The following is a 23,945-nucleotide window of genomic DNA, read 5'->3' on the forward strand; positions in this document are numbered from 1 at the left end:
ATCCACCTGCCTCGGCCTCCCAAAGTGCAACTGAGGCTTTAATACAACCTTAATTCTATAAGCAACCTGGAACAGGGGAAAATTAAATCTCTCATAACTCGTTAAGTGGCTATTCACATTACCCAAATCGGAGGATTTTAGCTTGACTTTCACAAATGTAAACGCTGCAAATGGTTATTACCAAAGTATACAACACACCACTGAGACCGACTCAAAGCAAAATACAGTACAAATTTATTGACTCCAATTGTTCTTAGTAAACATTTAAGCAAAGTAGACAACAGAATTGATTACAAATAAGCAATGGATTAACATTAGATAGAAATCCTATTTTACCATGACTTTTCAGTTCAAAAAAGCTTATTCCTAAGTAAAACTGAAAAATGACTTACTCTGCTAAGGTATATGACAAAGTATACAGAATTATGAAACGATTCATTTGTTTTTCTTTTAACCATAAGCATATATTCAATGGAAAACTTGAAATAGCCTTGGACTAATGTTGAAAATCAGTATTAACTGAGTATAACTGTGTGAAAAATCTGGACAGCACTAACAAATGATGAAAGAGCACTGAATTGTGTTACTTTAAAGATTTACAGTAAAATACTTTGGTTCCCAAAAGTATTATAAAAGGAACTTTTGAAAACACCTGACATTGGTAACTCATGTTCTTCTTCTCCAGAATCTAAATACCGACTTCGTTCTCTCCCCAGTCACATGGAAATGCCGTAAGCTGCGGTGCCCGCTGAGCCGCGCTGAAAGGGCCTATTTAAAATTACAACAACCTTAAACGTCTTAAAGTGCTGAAGCCAGGAAAGCCGCAGGTGAAAACCTATTTTTAAAACTTAAGCTTTAGTCAGTGTTAAAAACACTTCAGAAGAATGTGTTAGCATTATCTAAACTAATAATGCATTCCACAATTATGGCAGAGACGTCACTGAGACGTCGTAAATGGACAAACTGACTTGTAATCCAGTTAATTGGATAAAATTTATACAGAAATGTATTTGGAATTATACCTAATTACTTTTTACTAAGAAACTTCAAATAATTTTACTTCGTAAAGTTCCAGATTACAGTTGTATACACACACGCATGCACGTGTGCGCAAATCCAACTGGAGGGGATAAAGGCCCAGTTTGGATCTGTCCATTCTTACATCTCTCCCTCACCCTGATCAGAGTCGGCCTTGTAGATGCAATTGCACTGCGCCTCAGCGAACGGACACATCTTATTCCTGTCTCACAGCAGCTACTCTCATTAGCACCGATGGAGCTACATACGGATTTAAAAGGTCACGAAGTGCCGGGGCATACTTTTACAGGCCAGGCTATAAACATTCCATTCCAAACCAGAAAACCAAGAACATCATACGCCTCCCCACAAATGCAAAGAACATCACTGTTGAATGGTTAATTTTTGGTAAAATTATAAATGCCTACTAACTAGTTTTAAAGGTGAATATTCTATAAATCTTGAAGTATTACTATTAAAATGCACAATATTTGTTACCTCCATTGCTTACTTTGAGTGATAAAAACATGTTTTATGTTATTCCCTCGTTCTCCCACATAAAGAAAGTGATTCAATATCAAGTTCTTAGATTAACAAAGAATATATTAAAACATTTTACATTCTTTCCACAACTGCATAAAAAAGCAGGCATCCTGCATACTTACATGGAATGAGCTCTCTACATTTTCAAAATTAATTACAATCTTAAAGATATTTACATGAATATCTTCACTAGCTAATGAGTTGCAACAATTTAAGACCAACTTGTTTTACACCAAATATTTGCCTACTGGCTGAGATAAACATTCTTAAAAAACTTTACTGAATAAAGTAATTAACATCTTTCATTATTTTACTTCTTAACATTTAAAATAGTTATGAGTGGAAGCATATTTTTTGACCATCAAAATAAACTCTTTCAGCCTAATGCTTTTAAAGTACAGTATAAAAAGTAATAGAAAAACCAGAACTGCATTATAAATGCTTTTGGTTCAAAATTTTCTTTGAAATCTTATATTCCTTGCCTAGACAAAAATGTGAAGACAAAACACCAGTAATTTTTAAAATCTAAGATATGCAGAACCTATGTTTAGATCAAAAATATTTTTTTTTACTGATTAACAATATTATTTGTAAAAAATTTTTGAAAATGTAGCATAAAGGTTCAAGTCCTGGGATACTAAATTTACAATGCCAAGATACTTTGTACCATGGAATTATCACCGATAGATACTCTAAGGGCCATGTAGGTGACGAGTACTCAGGGAAACTCTCTTCTTTTGAAGAAGTGACAGCTACCAACAGGATCAGAGTAAGAAATACCACATTATATAGGGAATGAATTCAATGTACAATAATCCTTCCTAATGTTTCATGTAAAGCCATATGCTTTAACCTTTAAAATGCATAGATTTCCTTAAGAAAACAAAGATGGCAAGAATCAGTAACTTTATTTTCCCTTCTCCATCGAATTTAAGAATATGAAGATTGGAGATTTTTCAAGTGAAAGAATGCAGGCAAAATTTCATATGTAGTATCTATAAAATCAATCAGTATTTTATAAAAATGTCTGGTTCAATAAGAAATGAGAGTATCTTTCCTACCACTGGTATGAAATGTTGGTAATGAGACTGATGGGTACAGAGTTATCTTCCTAGAGCACAAATTTAAAATTATTTAATGATAATTTACTTTTTTTAATTTGAAAGAATAGGCTGTAACACAAACTCAAGAGTCTAAATTGGTATTACTTTCTTAAAAGGATTTTGTAGTTTCATTTTTTTATACATCTAACTCCCACCTACACAAGTAAAAATTTTCCCTTTAGAAACACCACGTTGAACTTTGGATAACCTACTGAAAGGCTTTCAACGACAAATTTTTACATAGTATTCTTAGAAAAGCACAAACCCCACGGACCAAAATAAGTAGCTAAAACTAATTTTGGACCACTGATAGGGCTTGAACACCTATTTTTGAAATACTGAGCAATGATGTAGAGAACAGCCTTGCCAATGATTTTAACCACCGAACTCCCAACAAATTCTAAAAGAAATTGTCGAAAAAGACAGAGAGGCAGAAAAATGTGTATGTCGTATATATTGTTTTTGAGAAGCATTTTGAAACTGCAGTTTCCTGAATCCTCTGCTCTGAATTCTCTGGAAATGGTAATTTATTATTTTAGATCAGCTGTGCTAACTCTTGAGTCTGCGATCTATTTAAATGTATGTCCCCATCTCATCTGTTATACTAACGTTAAAATCAAAATTCGTGTCCTATGTTAGCTTTGTTTTTTGTCCTAACTACACTCAGATTTTCAATTTGTGACAGCATAAATCAGAGGAAATGAAACATTTGCAGTCCTTCAAATGCTGGTCTGAATTTAGATTGTGGTGCAGCGTACGTATAACATGGTACAAGTTTTTATTACAATGTCTATCACTACTGAAGCCCTTATAAACTTGCTGTAGGGAACTTCCATAAATTATGTTTTCATTTCCCAGGTCTTTCATAGAGTTTAACTATCGTTTATTATATTAAGTGAGATGAAGTTTTTGTTTATAAATATCTAAGTGTTACTATTGCTGATTTAAATTTCTCACAACTTTCATACAAAAGGAAGTTCTACATGACCACAAAATACCAAATATTTATTTTCATCAAGTGTCAGGATAACATTGAAGTTGAAATTTATTTTTTTATTGCTAAAGTTGTCTAAGATCTAAATCAATACTGCAAACTACTCCACTTCTTCCTGATATATTTTGGACTTAAGAACATGGTTAAGATTTAACTAGAACTCAAGTGTCTAAAATAATCAAAAGAAGAAATACTTTGACAGTATTCCACTAATTACAAATCAGTAAAAAACCAAAACCTCAATTAACGATGATACTGACACCATGGAATGAGGAGCCATGCACACAATCAAGACTAATCCAATTTCAACATTAATGAAATCAAACCATCTTGTTCTTGTAAGGTCCAGAACCACAATATTTTAAAAGGTGTTTTTCTAAAGTTGATTAAGAACATTACTAAGTAATTATCAATTTGCCTCAAACTTAATTTCAAGCATATCCATTTCCAACCTTTATTATTCTTGCAAAAAACATTTTGCTTCTTATGACACATTTCACAATTCGGGTTGAAATTTCCTAATACATAAAAAGTGTTGGTCTTTCAATTGTGTGTTTGTTCGTGACTCCAAAGACTAAACGCAGTCTTGAATGTCCTGTGGCAAAGTTTACACATAAACTGTCTTTTAAATGTGATTGCTGAAAGGGGTGGGGCATGGTAAAAAAGAGTGTCTGATTCTTGGGGCACAAACAATTTTTCTGTGGCTGGAGTTGAGTTTTCGGATAGGCTTGTGGGGCTGTCAGGCTCCAGGGGCTGGATCTTGGGCAGTGGTGGTGGCGGTGGCAGAGGTGGTGGAGAGGGAGAGTTTGTGGGAACAGGGCACACCTCAGATTCCTTATGTGCCGATTCCTCTGAAGCCTGAGACATATGTGACTGGAAGTGACTCCAGAGTCGAAAATTAGTACGAAAAGCTTTGTTGCACACATGACAAATGAATGGTTTCACAGAGCACAGAAGCTCCTGGTGACGCTCCAGCTGCTTGTGCACTGTGAACATCTTCCCACACTTCTCGCAGGGCCACAGGCTGGCTTCTTTGCTAGGACCTGCTTCCTTGGGGGCTGTGCTGGCCTCAGGTGCCTCTTCCTCAGCCTCCTCCACAGGCTCTTCCTTGACTTGAATTTTCAGTTGCTTGGAAAGACTAAGGTCTTCAGGGAGACAAGAGGAATCTTCCGAGTCAAAGTTAACTTGCTCTGAAGAATCACTGAACACATTGTCATCTTTTGTGGTGACAATGTGGTTTTTATTGGGTTCAGGCTGCGACTGGGGCCTTGAAGAACTGGTCACATCACCGTTGTGGTCCAAAACGGGCAAAGAAAAGTTTTCGGTGGGTGCCATGTTGTTCTGATTATGTACTTCAACCTGGTGCCGCCAGATGCTGAAAGAGGACTTGAAGGTTCGCATACACTCGAGGCAGGTCAGCTTCTTATACTCACACTTGCTCTCGTGTTCCTGCTTCAGCTCGGGTGAGAATAACCTGAGGTTGCAGTAACGGCAGATGGCCGAATTCCGGCATAGCCGCTCGTGGCTTCCTTGCTCTAGGAGAGAAGAGAGCTTAGCATTACAGAGGCGGCACTGGTAAACCTCCTTGTTTTCTACTGGACTTGCAAGAGGAGCATGCTCTTTTGGTTTAGCAACTTTATTTACTCCAAGGGGTTTTTCTCCTGGATGCATTTTTATGTGCTGCTTAAACTGGGAGAGAAAGCGGTACGCTTTTCCGCAGTAAGTACAAATGTAAGCTCCTTTGGCTCGAGATCTCAAGTTCCTCTTGATGACTTGCTGCGCTTGGGAGCTACTCTGTCCCTGAAAACCAGGCTTGCCACGCCTTAACTTAATGATCAGGGCCTTCTTAATTTCTCTCTCTCTCACTATGTCAATCAGCTTTCTTTGGAATTTTTCATCCAAAACAGCATGTGAACTAGAGGCTGGTGATGGGTTCTTCACTATGCCGTGTTGGGTCTGACAGTGTGTCCACACTTTGAAGTTGGTGTGAAACCTCTTGTGACAGATGTCACAAGCGTAGGGCTTTTCTGGGTTATGGTACATGTTAACATGACGGTGAAGACCTGCTGTTGATCTAAAGATCTTAAGGCAATGTTTGCATTTAAATTTTTTGTTTGGTCTCGTCCCCTCCAACTCACCAAATTCATCTTTATTCAAATCAGAATCTGGAAAATCTGCATCAAGGAGAGTAGGGCTTGAGCCTTCCTCAAAATTATCTTCCGACACAGGAGGCCTGTGCTCATTCACCTTTAGCTTCTTAAATGGCAATCTTCGGTCCGCCTGGAACCTCCTTTTTGCTGGGAGTCTGCTCATGTCTTTTTGGTCATCTTCTGTTTTCAGAGACAGGTCTCTCGTGACCAGCGGCGACGAGGCAGCTGCTGTCGCTGCCGCATCTCCCACAGTGACGCGGATGATGTCCAGGGACTCCGCCAGCGGGCTGCTGGGCTCGGTCTTTATGCGCACCTCGGTCACAGGGGAGGCTCCCTCCCTGTCTGTTGACTGAGAAGCACTAAAAGACCTGAGGCGATGTGGTTGTAGCACTTGAGGCCTGTCATCTAGGGCTGTTTTTTCACTACAATCTTTTAAAGATGACTTTTGAGATAAAGCACACAACACATTCCCTGGTGCATCATTGGACACCGAAGATCCCTGGGAAGACTTCAAGTCTATGGAGGGTGAATACACAGGAACCTGGCTATCCATCGACAATGACCGTCTGAGAAGACTCTTAACAAGCGGGCCACTCCTGTCAATGCTTTGGTTTCCAGAACCAGATCCACTGGATGGGATCACTAAGCCTAACTTTGAATAGTACAACAAGTTTCTATCTTCACCTTGACCACTTCCTTTGTTAGTTTCTTTTAATAGATAGGGAGTCTCTGATGAGCTACAAAGAGACAAAACAGGTGGCCGTGGTCTCTTCAAAGCCAGCTCTAGAGCTTTTCCTTTTGGAAGCTGACCACTCACACCTGGCTTATCATCCACAGCTTCTCTGTCTTGCAGAGGCTTTGAAGGCAATACTGCATTTCTTTTCACCAAACTGATTCTATTAGGATCATCCAAAGATCCAGAAAGCTCAAGAGACTTTGCATATACCACAGAACTATCTTTCGGCCAACTCTTTTCAGTTAATGAAAAATTATGAAGTGGTTCAATTGGTTTGGGGACATGTGGCTTATTGGTATTAGCCTTGACTGCAATGCTAGGAGAGGGCCGGGGAGTATGGCTTACATCGGGTTGATTTTGACTAAAAGTTTTTCCTTGTGCTTCATTTCTACTTTGACAAACAATGACACTTCTCTTTTGAGAACTGTTTTCATCATCTTCTACAAACACTTTTTTTCTATTAGGACACGTTAGAAAGGGGGCTTGAGGTGTTTTAGAAACGATGTTAGTCAGAAAGGAAATCCCAAGACTATAGCCAAGTTCTTGCACAGCAGCAAGACTGCTCTTCTCAACAAACAAAGAGGAAGAATAAATGTAGTTTAAAACATTATCAAATGCATCTGGCTCACAGAAGTCAAGCTGAAATACAGTTTGTGACTCATTTTCCTTATTTGTGAATAAACTCTGAAAGTATTCGCTGCTGGCAGCCAAGACATTTTTATGAGCTCGGAACTTTTGGTCTCCAACAATCAGCAGCACATCACACAGCTGTCCTTTGAGACGTTCCTCATTCAGGGCACTTAGGAGAGAAATGGCGTGTGCTGGGTTGATATAATGCAGTAATCCCTCCATGGCTTGAATTTATCTAAAAGACAAAATGTAAAATTACTACAGATAATGCAGTGAAAAGTTCCCGATGGAATGAAGGGCTCCTCAAGAGCAGGAAACATCAGCTGTCTTTGCATAGGTGCTAATATTTAGCAGACCATAGGCTGACAGAAGCTTTATGAATGAACAATCTTATTTAAATAATGGTGAAAATGTAAAATAAGTCTTGTGGTTTAAGCAGGTCCTCATTAAAATGGAAGAACGGCAGGAACTACAGCATAGGTATTTGTATACCGTCAAAAAGGCTGCCAGAACTTGATGGGTGGATATGGAAGCCATATTTGAAAATAAAAGTTCATTATTTACGGTCCTTATCCATTTGATGCTTGTCTCTATTCCTTATAAATTCAGAAAACAAGTATGAATTATCAAAACCCCTAAAGTCAATAATTCTGAAAGAATCGGTTTTATTACTACATATACTCAAACATAATGTGCACTGTTAACAATTGGTTGCAAAGCAGGTCTTGAGACCCTTATCTTTTATTTTAATTTTGAGACAGGGTATGTCTCTGTCACCCAGGTTGGAGTGCAGTGGCGCCATGATGGCTCAATGCTGCCGTAACCTCCTGGGCTCAAGCAATCCTCCCACCTCAGCCTCCTGAGTAGCTAGAACCACAAGCACATGCCACCTTGCCTGGTGATATGGTTTGGTTGTTTCCCCACCCAAATCTCCTCTTGAATTGTAGCTCCTACGCTACAATTCCTACATGTTTGGGAAGGACCAGGTGGTAGGTAACTGAATCACAGGGTGGGTCTTTCCCGTGCTGTTCTCATGATAGTAAGTCTCACGAGATCTGATGGTTTTACAGAGGAGTTCCCCTGCACAAGTTCTCTCTTGCCTGCTGCCATGTGAGATGTGACTTGCTCCTCCTTGCCTTCCACCATGATTATAAGGCCTCCCCAACAACGTGGAACTGTGAGTCCACTGAACCTCTTTTTCTTTGTATGTTATCCAGTCTTGGGTATGTTTTTATTAACAGCAAGAAAATGGACTAATACAGTAAATTGGTACCAGTAGACTGGGGTGCTATTGAAAAAATACCCAAAAATGTGGAAGTGACTTTGGAACTGGGTAACAGGTGGAGGCTGAAACAATTTAGAGGACTCAGAAGAAGACGGGAACATATGGGAAAGTTTGGAACTCCCTAGAGACTTGTTGAATGGCTTTGATCAAAACGCTGATAATGATATGAACAATGAAATCCAGGCCGAGGTGGTATCAGATGGAGAAGAGGAACTTGTTGGGAACCAGAGCAAAGGTCACTCTTGTTATGTTTTAGCCAAGAGACTGGCAGCATTTTGTCCTTGCCTTAAGAGATCTGTAGAACTTTTAACTTGAGAGAGATAATTTATGGTATCTGGCAGAAACTACTTCCAAGCGGCAAAGCATTCAAGAGGTGACTCAGATGCTGTTAGAGGCATTACATTTTATCAGGGAAGTACAGCATAAAAGTTTGGAGAAGTTGAAGCCTGACAGTGCGGACAGAAAAGAAAATCCCATTTTCTGAGGAGGAATTCAAGCTGACTGCATAAATTTGCATAAGTAAAGAGGAGCTGAAGGTTAATCACCAAGACAATGGGGAAAATATTTCCAGGGCACGCCAGAGACCTTTGCTGCTGCCCCTGCCATCACAGGCCCAGAAGCCTAAGAGGAAAAAAAGCCCAGGTACAGCTTGGGCTGTGGCTTCAGATGGTGTAAGCTCCAAGCCTTGGCAGCTTCCACGTGGTGCTGGGCCTGCAGGTGTGCAGAAGTCAAGAATTGAGGTTTGGGAATCTCCACCTAGATTTCAGAGGATGTATAAAAACATCCGGATGTCCAGGAAGAAGTTTGCTGCAGGGCTGTGTCCCCTCAGTGAAGGGCAGGGCCCTCATGGAAAACTTCTGTTAGGGCAGTGCAGAAGGGAAATGTGGGGCTGAAGCCCCACCCCCCCAGTCGCCACTGGGGCACTGCCCAGTGGAGCTGTGAGAAGAGAGCCACCATCCTCCAGACCCCAGAATAGTAGATCCACTGACAGCAGGCACGCACACACTCAACACCAGCCCATGAAAGCTGCCAAGAACGGGGCTTTACCTTGCAAAGCCACAAGGGTGGAGATGTCCAGGACTAAGGGAACCCGCTCTTACATCAGTGTAACCTGGATGTAAGACACAGAGTCAAGGGAGATCATTTTGGAGCTTTGAGATTTGATTGCCCCACTGGATTTTGGACTTGCATGGGGCCTGTAGCATCTTTGTTTTGGCCAATTTCTCCCATCTGGAATGGCTATAGTTACCCAATGCCTGTACCCCCACTGCATCTGGGAAGTAATTAACTTGGTTTTGACTTTGCAGGCTCACAGGCGAAGGGACTTGCTTTGTCTCAGATGAGACTTTGGATTGTGGACTTTTGAGTTAATGCTGAAATTAGTTAAGACTCTGGAGGGACTGCTGGGAATGCATGGTTGGTTTTGAAATGTGAGGATATGAGATTTGGAAGGGGCCAGGGGTGGAATGATATGGTTTGGCTGTGTCCCGAGCCAAATCTCATCTTGAATTGTAGCTCCCACAATTCCCCACATCTGGGAGGGACCCAGGGAAAGAACTGAATCATGGGGGCAGGTCTTTCCCATGCTGTTCTTGCGATAGTGAGTAAGTCTTAGGAGATCTGATCGTTTTATAAAGAGGAGTTCCCTGCACAAGTTCTCCCTTCCCTGCTGCCATGTGAGATGTGACTTGCTCCTTGTCTTCTGTCATGATTATAAGGCCTCCCTAGCCATGTGGAACTGTGAGTCCACTGAACCTCTTTTTTTTTGTAAGTTATCCAGTCTCAGGCATGTCTTTATTAGCATTGTGAAAATAAACTATTTTCTTTTTCTTTTTTTTAAAGAAATGGGACCTCACTATGTTGCCCAAACTGGTCTCCAACTCCTGGGCTCAAGAGATCCTCCAGCCACGGGCGGTGGCTCACACCTGTAATCCAAGCACTGTGGGAGGCTGAGGCAGGTGGATCACAGGGTCAGGAGATCAAGATCATCCTGGCCAACATGATGTTTCTGTTTCTACTGAAAAAATTAGCTGGGCGTGGTGGCACATGCCTATAATCCCAGCTACTCAAGAGGCTGAGGCAGAAGGATCACTTGAACCAAGGAGTCAGAAGTTGCAGTGAGCCGAGAATGTGCCACTGTACTACAGCCTGGCTATACAGCCAGACTCCGTCTCAAAAAAACAAAAACAAAAACAAAAAGAGATCCTCCCACTTCAGCCTCCCAAAATGTTGGGATTATAGGCATGAGCCACTGAGCTCAGCCAAGAGACCAAACAGATCACTTGAGGTCAGAAGTTCAAGACCAGCCTGGCCAAGATGGTGAAATCCCACCTCTACTAAAAATATAAAATTTAGCCAGGTTAGTGGCACGCACCTGTAATCCCAGCTACTTAGGAGGCTGAAGCATGAGAATCGCTTGAGCCTGTGAGGCAGAGGCTGTGGTGAACCAAAATTGAGCCACTGCACTCCAGCGACAGAGCAAGACTCTATTGCAAAAAAAAAAAAGATGAGAAGTATTAAAGAATAAAGGAAACTAGCCTGGCTCTAAATTTAATTAAAGAGTTTAAAGTGAGATAGAGGAGGCCTAGTGGCAGAGTACAAGCTCTCGGGCCAGACACAGGTTGAGATGCCAGCTCCTTGCATGCTGGCTGATGGTCCTTGGGTGTTTCTGTTAGCCTCTTCATGTGGCAGGTTCCTCACGTGAGATGGGAATGACAACTGTGCCCTCTTCTTGCAGGGTTGTTGCAAAGAGTTCATCTAAAGAAACCTAACAAATGTTGTGCAGTTAACTTTCAGAAATTGCAGGATTTAAAGGCATCTAATTCAGTATCAAAGGAACAAGGCAAATTAACCCGATTATACTCTCGATACAGACAGAGCCATTTCACGCAGAGACAATGCCTGGCTCCCTGCATTTGACCCTTCACTTAGGCTTCTGTTCCTCTAACACCTCATCCTTTTCATTTTTTTTTTAAGATGGGGTCTCGCTCTGTTGCCCAGGCTGGAGTGTAATGAATGGCTCAATCTTGGCTCACCGCAACCTCTGCCTCCCTGGTTCAAGCAATTCTCCGCCTCAGCCTTCTGAGTAGCTGGTATTACAGGCATGCACCATCATGCCCAGCTAATTTTTGTATTTTTAGTAGAGAGAGGGTTTCACCGTATTGGCTAGGCTGATCCTGAACTCCTAACCTCACATGATCTGCCCACCTTGGCCTCCCAAAGTGCTGGGATTACAGGCGTGAGCCCCCACGTCCAGCTCATTCCTTTTATTTTATAATGCCATATTTTCTTTCAAATATTGTTAAGACATTTATTTTCAAGTTTAAATGGATCCCACGTAACTAAGAATATTTGTGACAGTTTTATCTTTCCCTTCAGGGCAAACTATAGATGAACCAAACTTGACTCCAGCACATTTGTAGGTTCTCTTCTTGCCCTTCCTGGTTACCCCAGCTGCCAGGCTCATCAGAAGAACCCAGAGTCTCCTAGGCTGACAACCTGGGAGTGGCCACATGAGGGATAGAATTTCTTCTGACTCTCTAAGATGCAACTCAATTTAACAGATGCAGACACAGGACTGCGTCTACAGATGATGCCTTTTAGCCTGTCCGCAAACTACTGCTTTGCTCAGACTGTACCAAGTTTCTGTCCATTCCTGCCTACCATCCTTTCAAAGTAAATGTAAATTTTAATTCCTCTATTTGTTTTTTAAATTCATTTGTGAATGCTTGATAATTTCCCTTCCTTTTTCTTCTCTGTTAGTCATTTAAGTTTTCCTTAATCCTACTATACTTTCTTTACATCTATTTGTATAAAGAAACCCTTACTATCTTTTACAGAGGTCAGCAAAAAAATAACTTAGTGTATAATGTTACACATGATTGACTCAGCTGGGTACTGAGCATTTTTCAGCACTAATAATTTTTGACAAAGCTAGTTCAGATGTTGCCACAGGGAAAAGCAACAGATACAGAATCAAAGGCTTGGGCAAGTCTTTGTCAAAAGGGGTTCTTAAACTCAGTTTGGTGGTTTAAAACTAGCAGTTAAAAAATAAATGACTAGGAGAGAGCAGAAAATGTCAGAAGGCTAATTATGAGCTTGAGAAACTTTTGTTTCCATTACATATATGTACATATCCACATAAGCAAGCATGGACTGGATTGAGAAGTAAAATGTGTTCTTTCCTGTGGGTCAATCAAGATATTTTGAGTCAGTGTTCTAGGCTAACCAACCTTTCTGAGCCTCAGTCTACCTCACTATAAAATAAGGCTAATACTAGCAGCCACTACATAATGCAATTTTGGGAAATAAATAAGGTATTAATAATGGTCCCTACCATTTATATAGTACCTAACTGTACAGGAACCTACATTACAAACTGTACCAGGAACTTCTCATGTCATTCATTCATCAAAATGGGATCAGAGATGTGAAGGAGGCGAGCGATGAGCCATGGAGATAAATGGAGGAAGAACATCACAACAAAGGGAGAAGCTAAGGCAACAGCCGGGCTAGAGCAGTGTGTGCTGGGAGCCATGCAAGAGGACATCTGAGAGGCAATAAGGAGAAAGACTGTCTAGGGCTGGGAGCCCTCCAGAAGAACTTTATTTTTCACCATGGATGAAATGGGCAGCCATTGGAAGATTCTGAGCAGAGGGGTAACAAAGACCTGAATTATGTTTTCAAACAATTGCTCTGGCTCTGCTGTTGAGATTAGACAACAGAGGATAGGCTAGGGTGGAAGCTGCAGGCCAGCTTGCAGTCCACTGTAATGACCTAGATGAGAGAGTATGGTGGCTGGGACCAGGGTGGTAGCAATGGAGGGAAAGTCAGAGTCATTAGGATGTCTAGTGGACAGACTGCAGGAGAAAACAGAAGGTGAGCAGTTAAAGATTCTGACAAAATAACTGGAAGGGCATCCTTAGGAGAGATGGGAGTTTGACAGAAAAATCAGGAGTTCAGATTTTTTAAAGAGGTCAGTTTTGATATCCTACATGTGAGCAGCAACCTGTTCATTGACGTACCCTTTATGAGCCTCCATCTCTGCCTTACTCTCCCCACTTCCTTTCTTGTGCTTCCTGGGATCACTTCCCAAATAAACATCTACATCTGAATCCCTGTCTTGGGGTCTGCTTTTGGGGGAATCCAAACTAAGACACAAAGAACCTGAAGCACAGGTAAAGACTAACCACTTCACACTAAAACCTCCCCTTGGTTTAGAGTGAACACTAAACCAAGGGGAGTTTTCTATATCCTTGGACATGAAGCAAATGGTACTCCATAGACCATAGGCACCGTTTGGCCAAAAAGCAACATTTGTATCACTTTTGTTTAGAAAGGTTCCTTCTTTATACATCATTCAAAGTATCATGATTGGTATTTCTGCTCTAAGTCACTGCTTCAAATTTCTCGGATCACGGGTTTCTATCCTCCTTGGATGAAAATATCCATGAACTAGGGGACAATAATAAAGTCACTCAGAGTTAAGTTGTAAGAGAAATACTCACTGTCCCTGAAAATTATTGGGGACTTAAAACTTAATTTTCCTATAACTTCCATTTAGAGTCATCAATGAGACCACCTGCCTGCAAAGTGCCTTAGAATGTCCAAATCCCTGATACTCAGTGCAGAATAACTATTTTCCATTCCATTCAGTAGAACAGTAACTAGGAACTTAATAACAGCTAAAATTTGGGTGTTTATTCTGTCACATACACAAAAGTAAACACTTTTTATGTATTAACTCAGTATTTACATGAACCCTAGGAGGTAGATACAATTATTATCCCCCTTTTACAGATGAGGAAACTGAGGTACAGGTTAAGAAACATGCTCAACGTCATACAGATAATAGGTAGCAGGGCAGGATTCCCATCAGCTAGCTTGGCTCCAGAGGCTAAGCTCTTGACCCCTACGTGATACTGCCTCCAGTTCCCTCTTTCAATTCTCATATCATCTTCTGAACTAGACACTGTCATCAATCCTGTTTTATAAATGAGAAAACTGAGGCATTTAGAGGTCAAGTAATTTGCCTAAGGTCACCCAAACAGTTACAGATTTATGGCTAGCATCTGTCTAGTGTGTGCGAGAACCCTTCTAGACATGGAAGATATCAATTTAACAAGTATGGCTTGGCCTTACGGAGCTTAAGGTCTTGTGCAGGAAGAGGACAAGTCAATTTCAATTAATCAGCCTACTCCAGTATGCTGAGCAGTAGATAGGATACTGGCAGAGGTAGTATGGATGACAGGCATCAGAACCTGGTAAGATAAAGGCCGGGAAGGACTTTCTATGAACAAAGTTTTATAGGGAATGACAGGTAGGAAGGATGAAGGGCATTTCAAAGAACGAGTATTTATTTTCCATTCCATTCTAGAACAGTTACTAGGCACTTAATAACAGGTAAAATTTGGGAGCTCATTCCGTCACACACACAAAAGTAAACGCTTTTTATGTATTAACTCACTATTTACATCAACCCTAGGAGTTAGGTACTATTATCATCTCCATTCCACAGATGAGAAAACTGAGGCACAGAGGGTTAAGTAACATGCTCAATGTCATACAGCTAACAAGCAGAGCAGGATTCACATCAGCTGGCTTGGCTGCAGTACATGCAACACCAGAGGGACAAGACAGAGCAAGAGGAATCTGAGGGAACCACAGGTGACTTTGTCTGGTGAAAGCTAAGGGTACACATAGGGGAGGAAACACCTATGAGGCTGGAGGAAAATGGAGGCATGAGTGCTTTGGGGGCTAAAATAGGTCATCTGAGGATCTTGCACAGGAAAGCAATACTGTTGATTCTCCCCAGTACCCCAGGATCTAGACTCTAGATGTCTACAGACAGGAGAAAGAGGTAGCTGGGAGATGCAGATCCCTCACCTTGCTTTCACATTTTAACTCAATTAAGCTTTGAAAACAGTATACCCTTTCCTGCTCTGGCTGCAAATAGACAAATAACATAGTGAATTTTTGTGTTTTAATGACAGTAGGTATATCTGAATTTAACAATTACCTAAAAATATAAAATGCTCCATTAGGAATGTAAGTAAAAAGGGGGAAATCACAACTGCTGAAAATCACGAGATAATCCAACAAAATTCTGTGGCTGGTGGCTGTGCAGACTGAATCCTCAAAAGCTTTTGATCTCTCTGCTCTTCTGCCCTCAGATAAGGCGAGCTTTGTTGCCGGGTATACTTTTCCTCAGCGTATTTTTCAAAACTAGACTGGTAAGTTTGCTGGCACACACTCCAAATTTCCATGCAGGTTTTCATTATGAGTAATCAGGGCCTCTGACTTACAGAAGCACACATCTCACACATAAACATGCACGGCTGCCACCACCATCTACACCTCTCCCTTCCACAGCTCATCTCTACCTGACTCATCATGGCAGAACTTCTGCCACTTCAGTCATGGCGGAAAAACCTTGGAGCTCTTAAAAAACAAGTGGGCGAAATTTGGAAGAAAAGGTCTATTTATGAGCAAAAGAAAAAGCTAAGAGGAAAACCCCCCAGGAAAACCAGTTTCTGAAATAGGGCTGGCCTGCTTATCACTTGATCCTCATACACAAATAGCTTCCCAAAGCCTGCCTGGACTGTTTCTATTTCATGTTTTCTGAAATTTCAAAATGACAGAATCTTTATGGTTAACAGTGGCATGTGTCCCATGTGGCACATGCACATCTTCCTTCCTTCTCTTCTTCCTCTCATAGACCCTGGTGTGGGCCTGCTATCCACCATGTATCACAAGAGGTGCTGGTGATGTGGAGATGATTAACTGGCCTGCTTCTTGTTCTCCAGTAGCTCACAGTTCCATGGTATGACAGACAATAATTAATGAAGGATGTAAAGAATGCTATGGGTATACTGATTTCAGGAAGCAATGTATTTGGCCTGGGGGAAGAAGGGTGGATGAGTGAATAGTGGGAACACCAAGGAAGGCTTGGACTCATCACTCGACAATTATAATATGAGCTGAATATCTCTAATCCAAAAACTCAAAACTTTCTGAGCAACAACATGATGCACAAAGGGAAGGCTCATTAGAGCATTTTGGATTTTTGGATAAGGGATGCTGAACCAATGGGTATAATGCAAATATTTCAAAATCCCAAACAATCTGAAATCTGAAACACTTCTAATCCGAAGCGTTTCAGATAAGGGATACTCAACCTGTAATACTAAAGGTTCCATTTTTTACATTTCTACTACAGACACTTTTCAGACATGCTCATCTGACCTTGCTGGGGCTTAAAAACTTCAAGGGCTTGTTCTGGCCTCAAGTTCCAATTCCCTGGAGTGGCTACAAAACCCTTCCCAACTGGATTCCAAAAGATTATTTCATACCACCACTTCAAATTCCTTAGGTAATAAATGCTAAGGGGGTGGGGGAACTCCTTTTTTCTTGAGACAGAGTCTTATTCTGTCACCCAGGCTGGAGTGCAGTGGCATGATTTCAGCTCACTGCAATCTCCACCTCCCAGGTTCAAGTAAGTCTCCTGTCTCAGCCTCCTGAGTAGCTGGAACTACAGGTGCCTGCCACCATACCCAGCTAATGTTTGTATTTTTAGTAGAGATGGGGTTTCATCATATCGGTCAGGCTGTCTCAAACTCCTGACCTCAGGTGATCTGCACGCCTCAGCCTCCTAAAGTGCAAGGATTACAGGCCTCAGCCACCACATCAGTCTCATATCTTACCAGAAATTAACGCAATACAAATACTTTCCTCTTTATGCAATGTTGAATCAGTTGTATGGAATTAAGATTTTTGAGGGAGAGGGGAGGTAGGCAATTTCAAATACAGAGCATTCTAGCGGTAGAAACAGAAGACAGTAAAGCATAAGTTGGCACTCAGAAGGATACTGGGGGTGAGTGAGGGGATGAGAAAGAGAAATGGAAAGGGACCAAAATAATCTCCTTACTTGGACTGGTGTCATAGCTAAGGTCCACCCTCATCTCGGGATTTAGCTATGACACCTCCCATCTGATTTTACCATTCAACAATGGTGATAAGAAGTTGCCTGTTTCGGTCTTATCATCACTCGCTTGATGACAATGCAAATATCCTCAGATTTCACACCTAGACTAGCTTATCCAATCCTTCAAGAGGAGTCCTGTTACTATCTTGTATTCTCTTTCACCACACTTTCAGTGTCTATCAAGGGAGCTTGATTTTGGTTTGATGGTGCATTCTCTGCCACACCGGGCAGAATGACTCTACTCAAACATAGCTCAAGCTCCTTTGCATCTCAGCAGAGCAGCCTCTGGTCATAGCCTTTGCTGTTTTCTTCCAGCCACCACACAGCCATTCCACCTCCTGTTAACAGCCCCATGATTTTGCTATAGAAGAACAGCTCTTGTCCCACTGTGTGCTACACTCTGATATGCTCTTCTTCCCTAGCTCTGGGCAAACCACACAACCAAAGTCAAACCAATCAGAAACTCTGTCCTTGGAATATGAATCCTGGGAAAAATGACAAAGGCAATAAATAAATTAAGCTGATTTATCTCAGTGGAGGCCTGAAAATGCAACCTTCCTAGTGCCTGCTACATAGATTCCTGGAGTTAGCTTGGTTTTTGTTCTTCTTCCTGGCCCAGTTGTTCAGCTTTTCTTTTACCTCCAAGAGCAACCTTGTATCTTTACAATAAACTTGAATGGAAATTCAAGCCAGGCAGTTTCTGTTCTTGTTATTAAAAAACCCTAATATATTTCCATGTGGTACTCACTGTTCCTGTCATGCCTTTCAAACCCATCCTAATACAGCTGCTGGACAGTTTCTTAGAACAAAGGCTTGATCGTTCACCCAACATACACATTCAATATTTCTATTATTAATTCAACTTATTTACTGAATTCCTATTTTGTGCAAGCCATGGTTAGATTTATTTGAAATACAGGGGTGCACCAAACAGACAAGACCTCCACTTTCCAGTGAGGTAAATCAGATGCTAACTAAGGAAACGAAAAAAAAGATAACCTCAGATTGAGCTAAGTGTTAATAGTGGAAATAAATAAGGTGCTATCGCTGGATTCAGTGCCTAGAAAGGATGGTCAGAAAATACCCTGATGGAATATTTCAGCTGAGACCTAAGATCTGAATGAAGAGTCAGGTTTGATCTTGTTTAAAAATAAAATAAAAACAATTGTTCTCCATAAGGCTAAAATTGTAATAACAATGACTACAGGGCTCTATAAAATCTGGTTTCAAATGACTTTTAAAATTTTCTTAGCTGGGCACAGTGGCTCATGCCTGTAATCCCACCACCTTGAGAGGCCAAGGCGGGCAGGTCACCTGAGGTCAGGAGTTCGAGACCAGCCTGGCCAACATGGTGAAACCCCCTATTAAAAATACAGAAATTAGCTGGGAATGGTGGCAGGTACCTGTAACCCCAGCTACTCAGAAGGCAGAGGCAGGAGAATCACTTGAATCTGGGAGGTGGAAGCTGCAGTGAGCCGAGACTGCACCACTGCACTCCAGCTTGGTGACAAGAGCGAGACTCCATCTCAAAAACAAAACAACAAAACTTTATTTCCCTTAGTTATTCCCTTATGATACTTTCCTGCTCCAGATACTTTATCTCTGAGACCTAACCTACACATCTGACTTCTTCCATTCCCCAATCTGGAAAGTCCTAGAACTCACCTACCCCACTCCTCAGCACACTATTCAGAACATTAATCACCTTTCAAGGCTCAAGTGGAGTTCCAGCTCCTCTATAGAATCTTCCATTATGGGCAGAATTGTGTCCCCATTCCCTCCCAAATTTACATGATAAAGATGTAACCTCCAGTACCTCAGAATGTAATCGTACTTGGAGACAAGGCCTCCAAAAGGTAATTAAGTTAATATGAGGGCTTTAGGGTGACCCTAAACCGATATAACTGGTATTCTTACAGGAGAGGAAGATTAGCATGAAGACATGCACAGAGGAAGGACCGAGTAGGGAAAAGAAAGCCAAAGAGAAGTCTCAGAAGAAACCAACTCTGCTGGTGGCCCTAATGGTGGCCTCCTAGCTTCTAGACTGTGAGAAATCATCTGGTCTGCAGTACTTTGTTACAGCAGCTCAAGCAAACTAATATACCTTCCCTGACGACTTCAGCTGATAATGTGCAAATTCCTCCTTTCAACCTCAGCCCCATTCACGTGGTGTTTATTACTGCCTTTACTGTTAGTCACCTGTGTCTCCCCAAGAGGGCTGGAAGCTATTTAAAGACTGATCATCTATTTAATATCTCTTGGCATTCTTATCAATGTTCAACATGTTATCTTCCACAACAACAAATATTTGATTTTTCTGTACTCTTCACTCCAATTAAATGCCGGAGTGAAAATTATGCCTGTTAGTTGTTTTGCTAAAGCTGATTACATCACTGCCCTGCTTTAGGGTACTGTACTCATTTCTCTGTTCCTAAAGAAAATCCACTGTCGAGCTGCATACAGGACTTTTCATACTGTGGTTACAACTCATCTCTCCACCCTTATGGGGTACTCCTTACCATCTACTCTACAGACTTGCATGTCCAGTTTCTGCCACCCAAATATCTTTCTTCCCTCTCCTTTACTTGGATAACTTCTACAGAAAGATCCAGCTGAAACGTCACCAACTCTACAAAGCTCTTATAATTTGTCCCAGCCAGCAGCTCAGTCAACTAAACTACACAATACTTCATCTCTCTGTAGTAACACCGTAACTGCTTCGATTAATCTGCTTTTACATGTGTCTCCCTCAGGGGACTCCCTAAAGGAAGAACCTGTTTATATGCATGTATCCCTGATGCCCAGCACAAGGCCTGGCAAGCTGGGTATTGGGCAGAGAGAGAGAAATCATCAAACTTGAGGCGAGATTCAAGACCTGGACTGGCTCACCTTTATTTCTCCGGCATCTGTTACAGAGCCCCAGCATGTGGCAGTATTCTTCACTTTTTCTGAGACCTTGTGACTTCAATCACTACTGGACGATGACCCCCAAATCTGTACCTCTGCTTAGACTCTTGCAGCTCTAGCCTCTCAGGCATCTACTGGACGATTCCATGACAGTATATCCTCTGGTCCAGCGTGGTACTAACCCTCCACTCGTACCCACTGCCACATCTGCTTGTCCTCACACACTCCTGATTTACTCTGGCGTGTTGCCAGCCCCTAAAGCTCCAAAACCAGAAATCTCCTCTCTTTCCTTCATAGCCTATCACTGGGACCTGGCTCTTAAATAGCTTATCATCTGCTCTTCCTACTTACTTCCATTGCCTTTGGGGACAACTAAAATTGTCCCTTCAATTATCTTGTTTCTATCGAGAGACTTTAATAACTCAAACCCTATTTTGTTATTTACAATTTTTCCTTACCAGTGTACACATCTGATATTGCTCCTATATAACAGTGTAACTTCCTTGAGGGCAGGGGTTATATCTTCTTCAAGTTCTATTTGCACAAAATGAAGCACATTATATTTTCAATAGTGTTAAAAAGGAAAAATTAAAAGATGCTTTTAAGTAAACCAACAATTCAAATTTCGACTTAACATCAAAATTTAGAGGTGCTTAAATTTAAACGTAATGACTGCTAGTCCTTAGAGATGGATGATTTGCTCCTTCAGGCACAAGAGGAACACTTTAAAAAATAATTTTCCGGGCCGGGCGCGGTGGCTCAAGCCTGTAATCCCAGCACTTTGGGAGGCCGAGGCGGGTGGATCACGAGGTCAAGAGATCGAGACCATCCCGGTCAACATGGTGAAACCCCATCTCTACTAAAAATACAAAAATTAGCTGGGCATGGTGGCGCGTGCCTGTAATCCCAGCTACTCAGGAGGCTGAGGCAGGAGAATTGCCTGAACCCAGGAGGCGGAGGTTGTGGTGAGCCGAGATCGCGCCATTGCACTCCAGCCTGGGTAACAAGAGCGAAACTCCGTCTCAAAGGAAAAAATAATAATAATAATAATAATAAATTTCCCTAAGAAACCTTTCCAAAATGGATTAACCCACTTTCTTGTCTTCTTCAACGAGGAATGCGGACCATAAGGTAAGCTGCTTAACCGCGGCCTCGGGGTCATCATGTGCACAATCGCGGACTGTGCTGTAACACACGCGTGTCCTCGGAGTCGGTGCCGGAGCTGGGAGCGCTTGCACGGAAGGAAAGTCTCAGTTTCCCTCTTCTCCGTCAGGCAATCCCTGTCTAAGCACCCCGCGCCCTCTTGCTGAATTCTCCCAAACCGCAGAGCCCTCCAGGCAGGAAGCGCACAGACCGGGGGGCCTCTGAGCACGGACTACGGGGCGTGTTCCCCCAAAGCCAGGAGGACGTGGCGGGGCTGCCGCGGGGGTCTCTAAGGCCCGCGCGGGCTGCGACTCGACTCCTGCCCGTCCAGCCGCAGACCCCAGACAGGGGAAGGGGCTTCTGAAGCGGGAGACGGTCGCCGGCCGAGCAGCAGAGCCCCGGGCCAGTGGAGGGGACTGTGCTCCGCGGGACGGCCGGGAGGTCCCAGGCGAGGTCTGCTGGGGCTCTGGAGGGAAGGAGCGCGCCGCGGGGTCCAGGCGTCCCCGGGAGGGGCCAGGCAGGGAGGTGGGCCGGCGGCGCGGAGGGAGCGACCGGCGGGCGACGAGGGGCACGCTCCGGCCACCGGGCCGAGGACTGGGCGACGGGGCTGCGGCCCGGACCGTGAAGGGAGCGGCGGCGTCGGGGCAGGTGCGGGATCCCTAAGGCCGCCGGCCAGCTTCCGCGCGCACCTCGCGGCCCGCGCCGCAGGCCCTCAACACCCGCACGGAACCGGAGAACGCGCCCTTCTCTACGAGGCATTTCAACCGCTCCGCGCGAGGGGCGCGTGCCCAGGCCCGGCGTGTCCGCTACCCCAGGGGCGGCTCAGCCCGGGCGAGGAGTAAAGCCAGTGAGAATGGAGCATGCGCAATCGCGAGGGCGAGGCCAAGTGCGGGCAGGGAGCATGCGCAGTGTGAAGGCACAATCGGCTACGTGGGAACCTGGGGCATGCTCGGTGAGGGCCCAAGGCCCCGCGCACGCGCAGAAGCGCTCGGAGCCCGCAACCCGCTGGTGGAGAAAAAAGAGGAGAGAAATCACCTCAGAGTTACGTCAGGAAAGGCCGCGTTTTGCGGGGAGGCTGTAGCCTCCCAGGGGGCCCCGCAGTTCTCCTAGAGCGAGGGGCGTGACAGTTACTCACCGGTCTCCAGCCTCGAGGCAGACGCCGGTCCCCTTTCCGCTCACACTCGGCTCGCGCGCGCCGCAGCCGCCGCTGCCGCTGTGATTCCATCCATCTTGAATTTGACGTCATCCCACACCAGGGATGAGGTCATCGCAGGCAGCGCTCGTCACGTGCGCGGCGCTCTGATAGGGCGCCGGGCGCCGGGGGGCGGGGCGAGGGAGGCGCGTGGCGCTGGAGGCCGGGGGAGGGTGGGCCTGCCGGGAGCCGTGCACCGAGCGGCCGCCACCGAGCTCGGCCCGCGCCCTCGGTCCTTGGGGAGCCCGCCCGGCTGGAAGCCCGGCCAGGCGAAGTCCGTCCAGGCGAGGAGCGCGTCGGTCCTCAGGGGATTTTGTCGCCTGCCGGAGGCGCCGTTGCTGAGGGGTCGCCCCGGGTCATTCCGCCGCGGTCCTGCCCGGCGTGGCCGCCCTTGCTCCAGGCTTCCGGCGCGGCGGGATGCGTGGTGCGGCCGCTCAGTCCCTCGGTGGGGAGGACGCGCTCCAGGCCGACGGCGGGCTACGCCCCAAGCCTACGACCCCGACAGACTGCCTGAGCTACACGCGGCTTCCCGACGGGCGCGGGCGGCGAGCGGGGCCCTGCGGTCCTCGGGTCGGCGGCGGACGCTTGCAGCCAGCCAGGGAAGCGCGTGGGGGGCGGCGCCGGCCCAGAGTCGCTCAGCGCGCCTCCATTTCCTCCTCCCGACGCCACCTGGCCCCTGGGCGGGGAACCCCTCCCTGCTGGGGGCCGGGCGGCGGCGGCCGGGGCGTCTGGGCTCGTTCCTCGCGCAGATGGAGGTCGGTCCGAGGGTGACTCCTTTGGCCCGGCCTTGACCCCCGGTGGGCGTTCGCGGCGGCCCGCAGGCAGCCGGAGACTTTCCATGACGCGCCGCTCGTCGTCTCGGGGGGCCGTGGTCTTTTTCCTGCATAAATGTTACAACTCCGTTGATGAGAAAACTCGCTTCGCTTTCAGTCAAAACCAGAAATTAGATAACAGAAATGCGACACTGTCGGCACCGACGGGGGTGGAAGCCGCGCGGGCGGAGACGGCTGAACAGAGCCTCCCTCCGCACGTTCTCCCAGCCCGGGCGGCAGGTGCAGGGGGAGTGCCTCCCGCAGACTCTCCCACGCCGGGGTGTGACCCCTGTTAATCACTGTCAAGGATCTGCTCATTTCCAAATACAATCTTTGAAAGTTGGATGTATGCTCTAGGTAAAATTTATGAAATGTTTGGGAAGTATGTGAAAGAGCATTAGATTGACACAAATTAAAACGTGTTCCCGAGTTGACAGCTCTGTTGTCGAT

At 44.3% G+C, this 23,945-nt stretch overlaps 1 protein-coding gene across 3 annotated transcripts; it reads right to left on the reverse strand.

Moving 5' to 3' along the window:
• Positions 1–211: 211 nt before the first annotated feature.
• Positions 212–22,745, reverse strand: ZBTB21 (zinc finger and BTB domain containing 21). 3 transcript variants are annotated; one of them, XM_054249161.2, is made up of 3 exons: positions 22,627–22,745; positions 5,796–7,408; positions 212–5,192 (listed from the first exon to the last, which is right to left on the reverse strand). In XM_054249161.2, exons 2-3 carry the CDS (start codon positions 7,393–7,395, stop codon positions 4,201–4,203), a joined length of 2,592 nt encoding a protein of 863 aa, XP_054105136.2. In that variant the 5' UTR covers positions 7,396–7,408; positions 22,627–22,745; the 3' UTR covers positions 212–4,200. The 3 variants fall into 3 exon arrangements, with proteins under 3 accessions (XP_054105136.2, XP_054105134.2, XP_054105135.2); XM_054249159.2 differs by having other exon boundaries at positions 212–7,408; XM_054249160.2 differs by having other exon boundaries at positions 212–7,408; positions 21,443–22,729.
• Between the last annotated feature and the right edge of the window lie 1,200 nt (positions 22,746–23,945).

Source organism: Callithrix jacchus, chromosome 21, assembly GCF_049354715.1.
Source record: "Callithrix jacchus isolate 240 chromosome 21, calJac240_pri, whole genome shotgun sequence".
Classification (NCBI taxonomy): domain Eukaryota; kingdom Metazoa; phylum Chordata; class Mammalia; order Primates; family Cebidae; genus Callithrix; species Callithrix jacchus.

What these genes read in the sequence shown, in the direction of transcription:
- ZBTB21 (XM_054249159.2), bottom strand. Translation starts at nt 7,395, where the DNA reads ATGGAGGGATTACTGCATTATATCAACCCAGCACACGCCATTTCTCTC.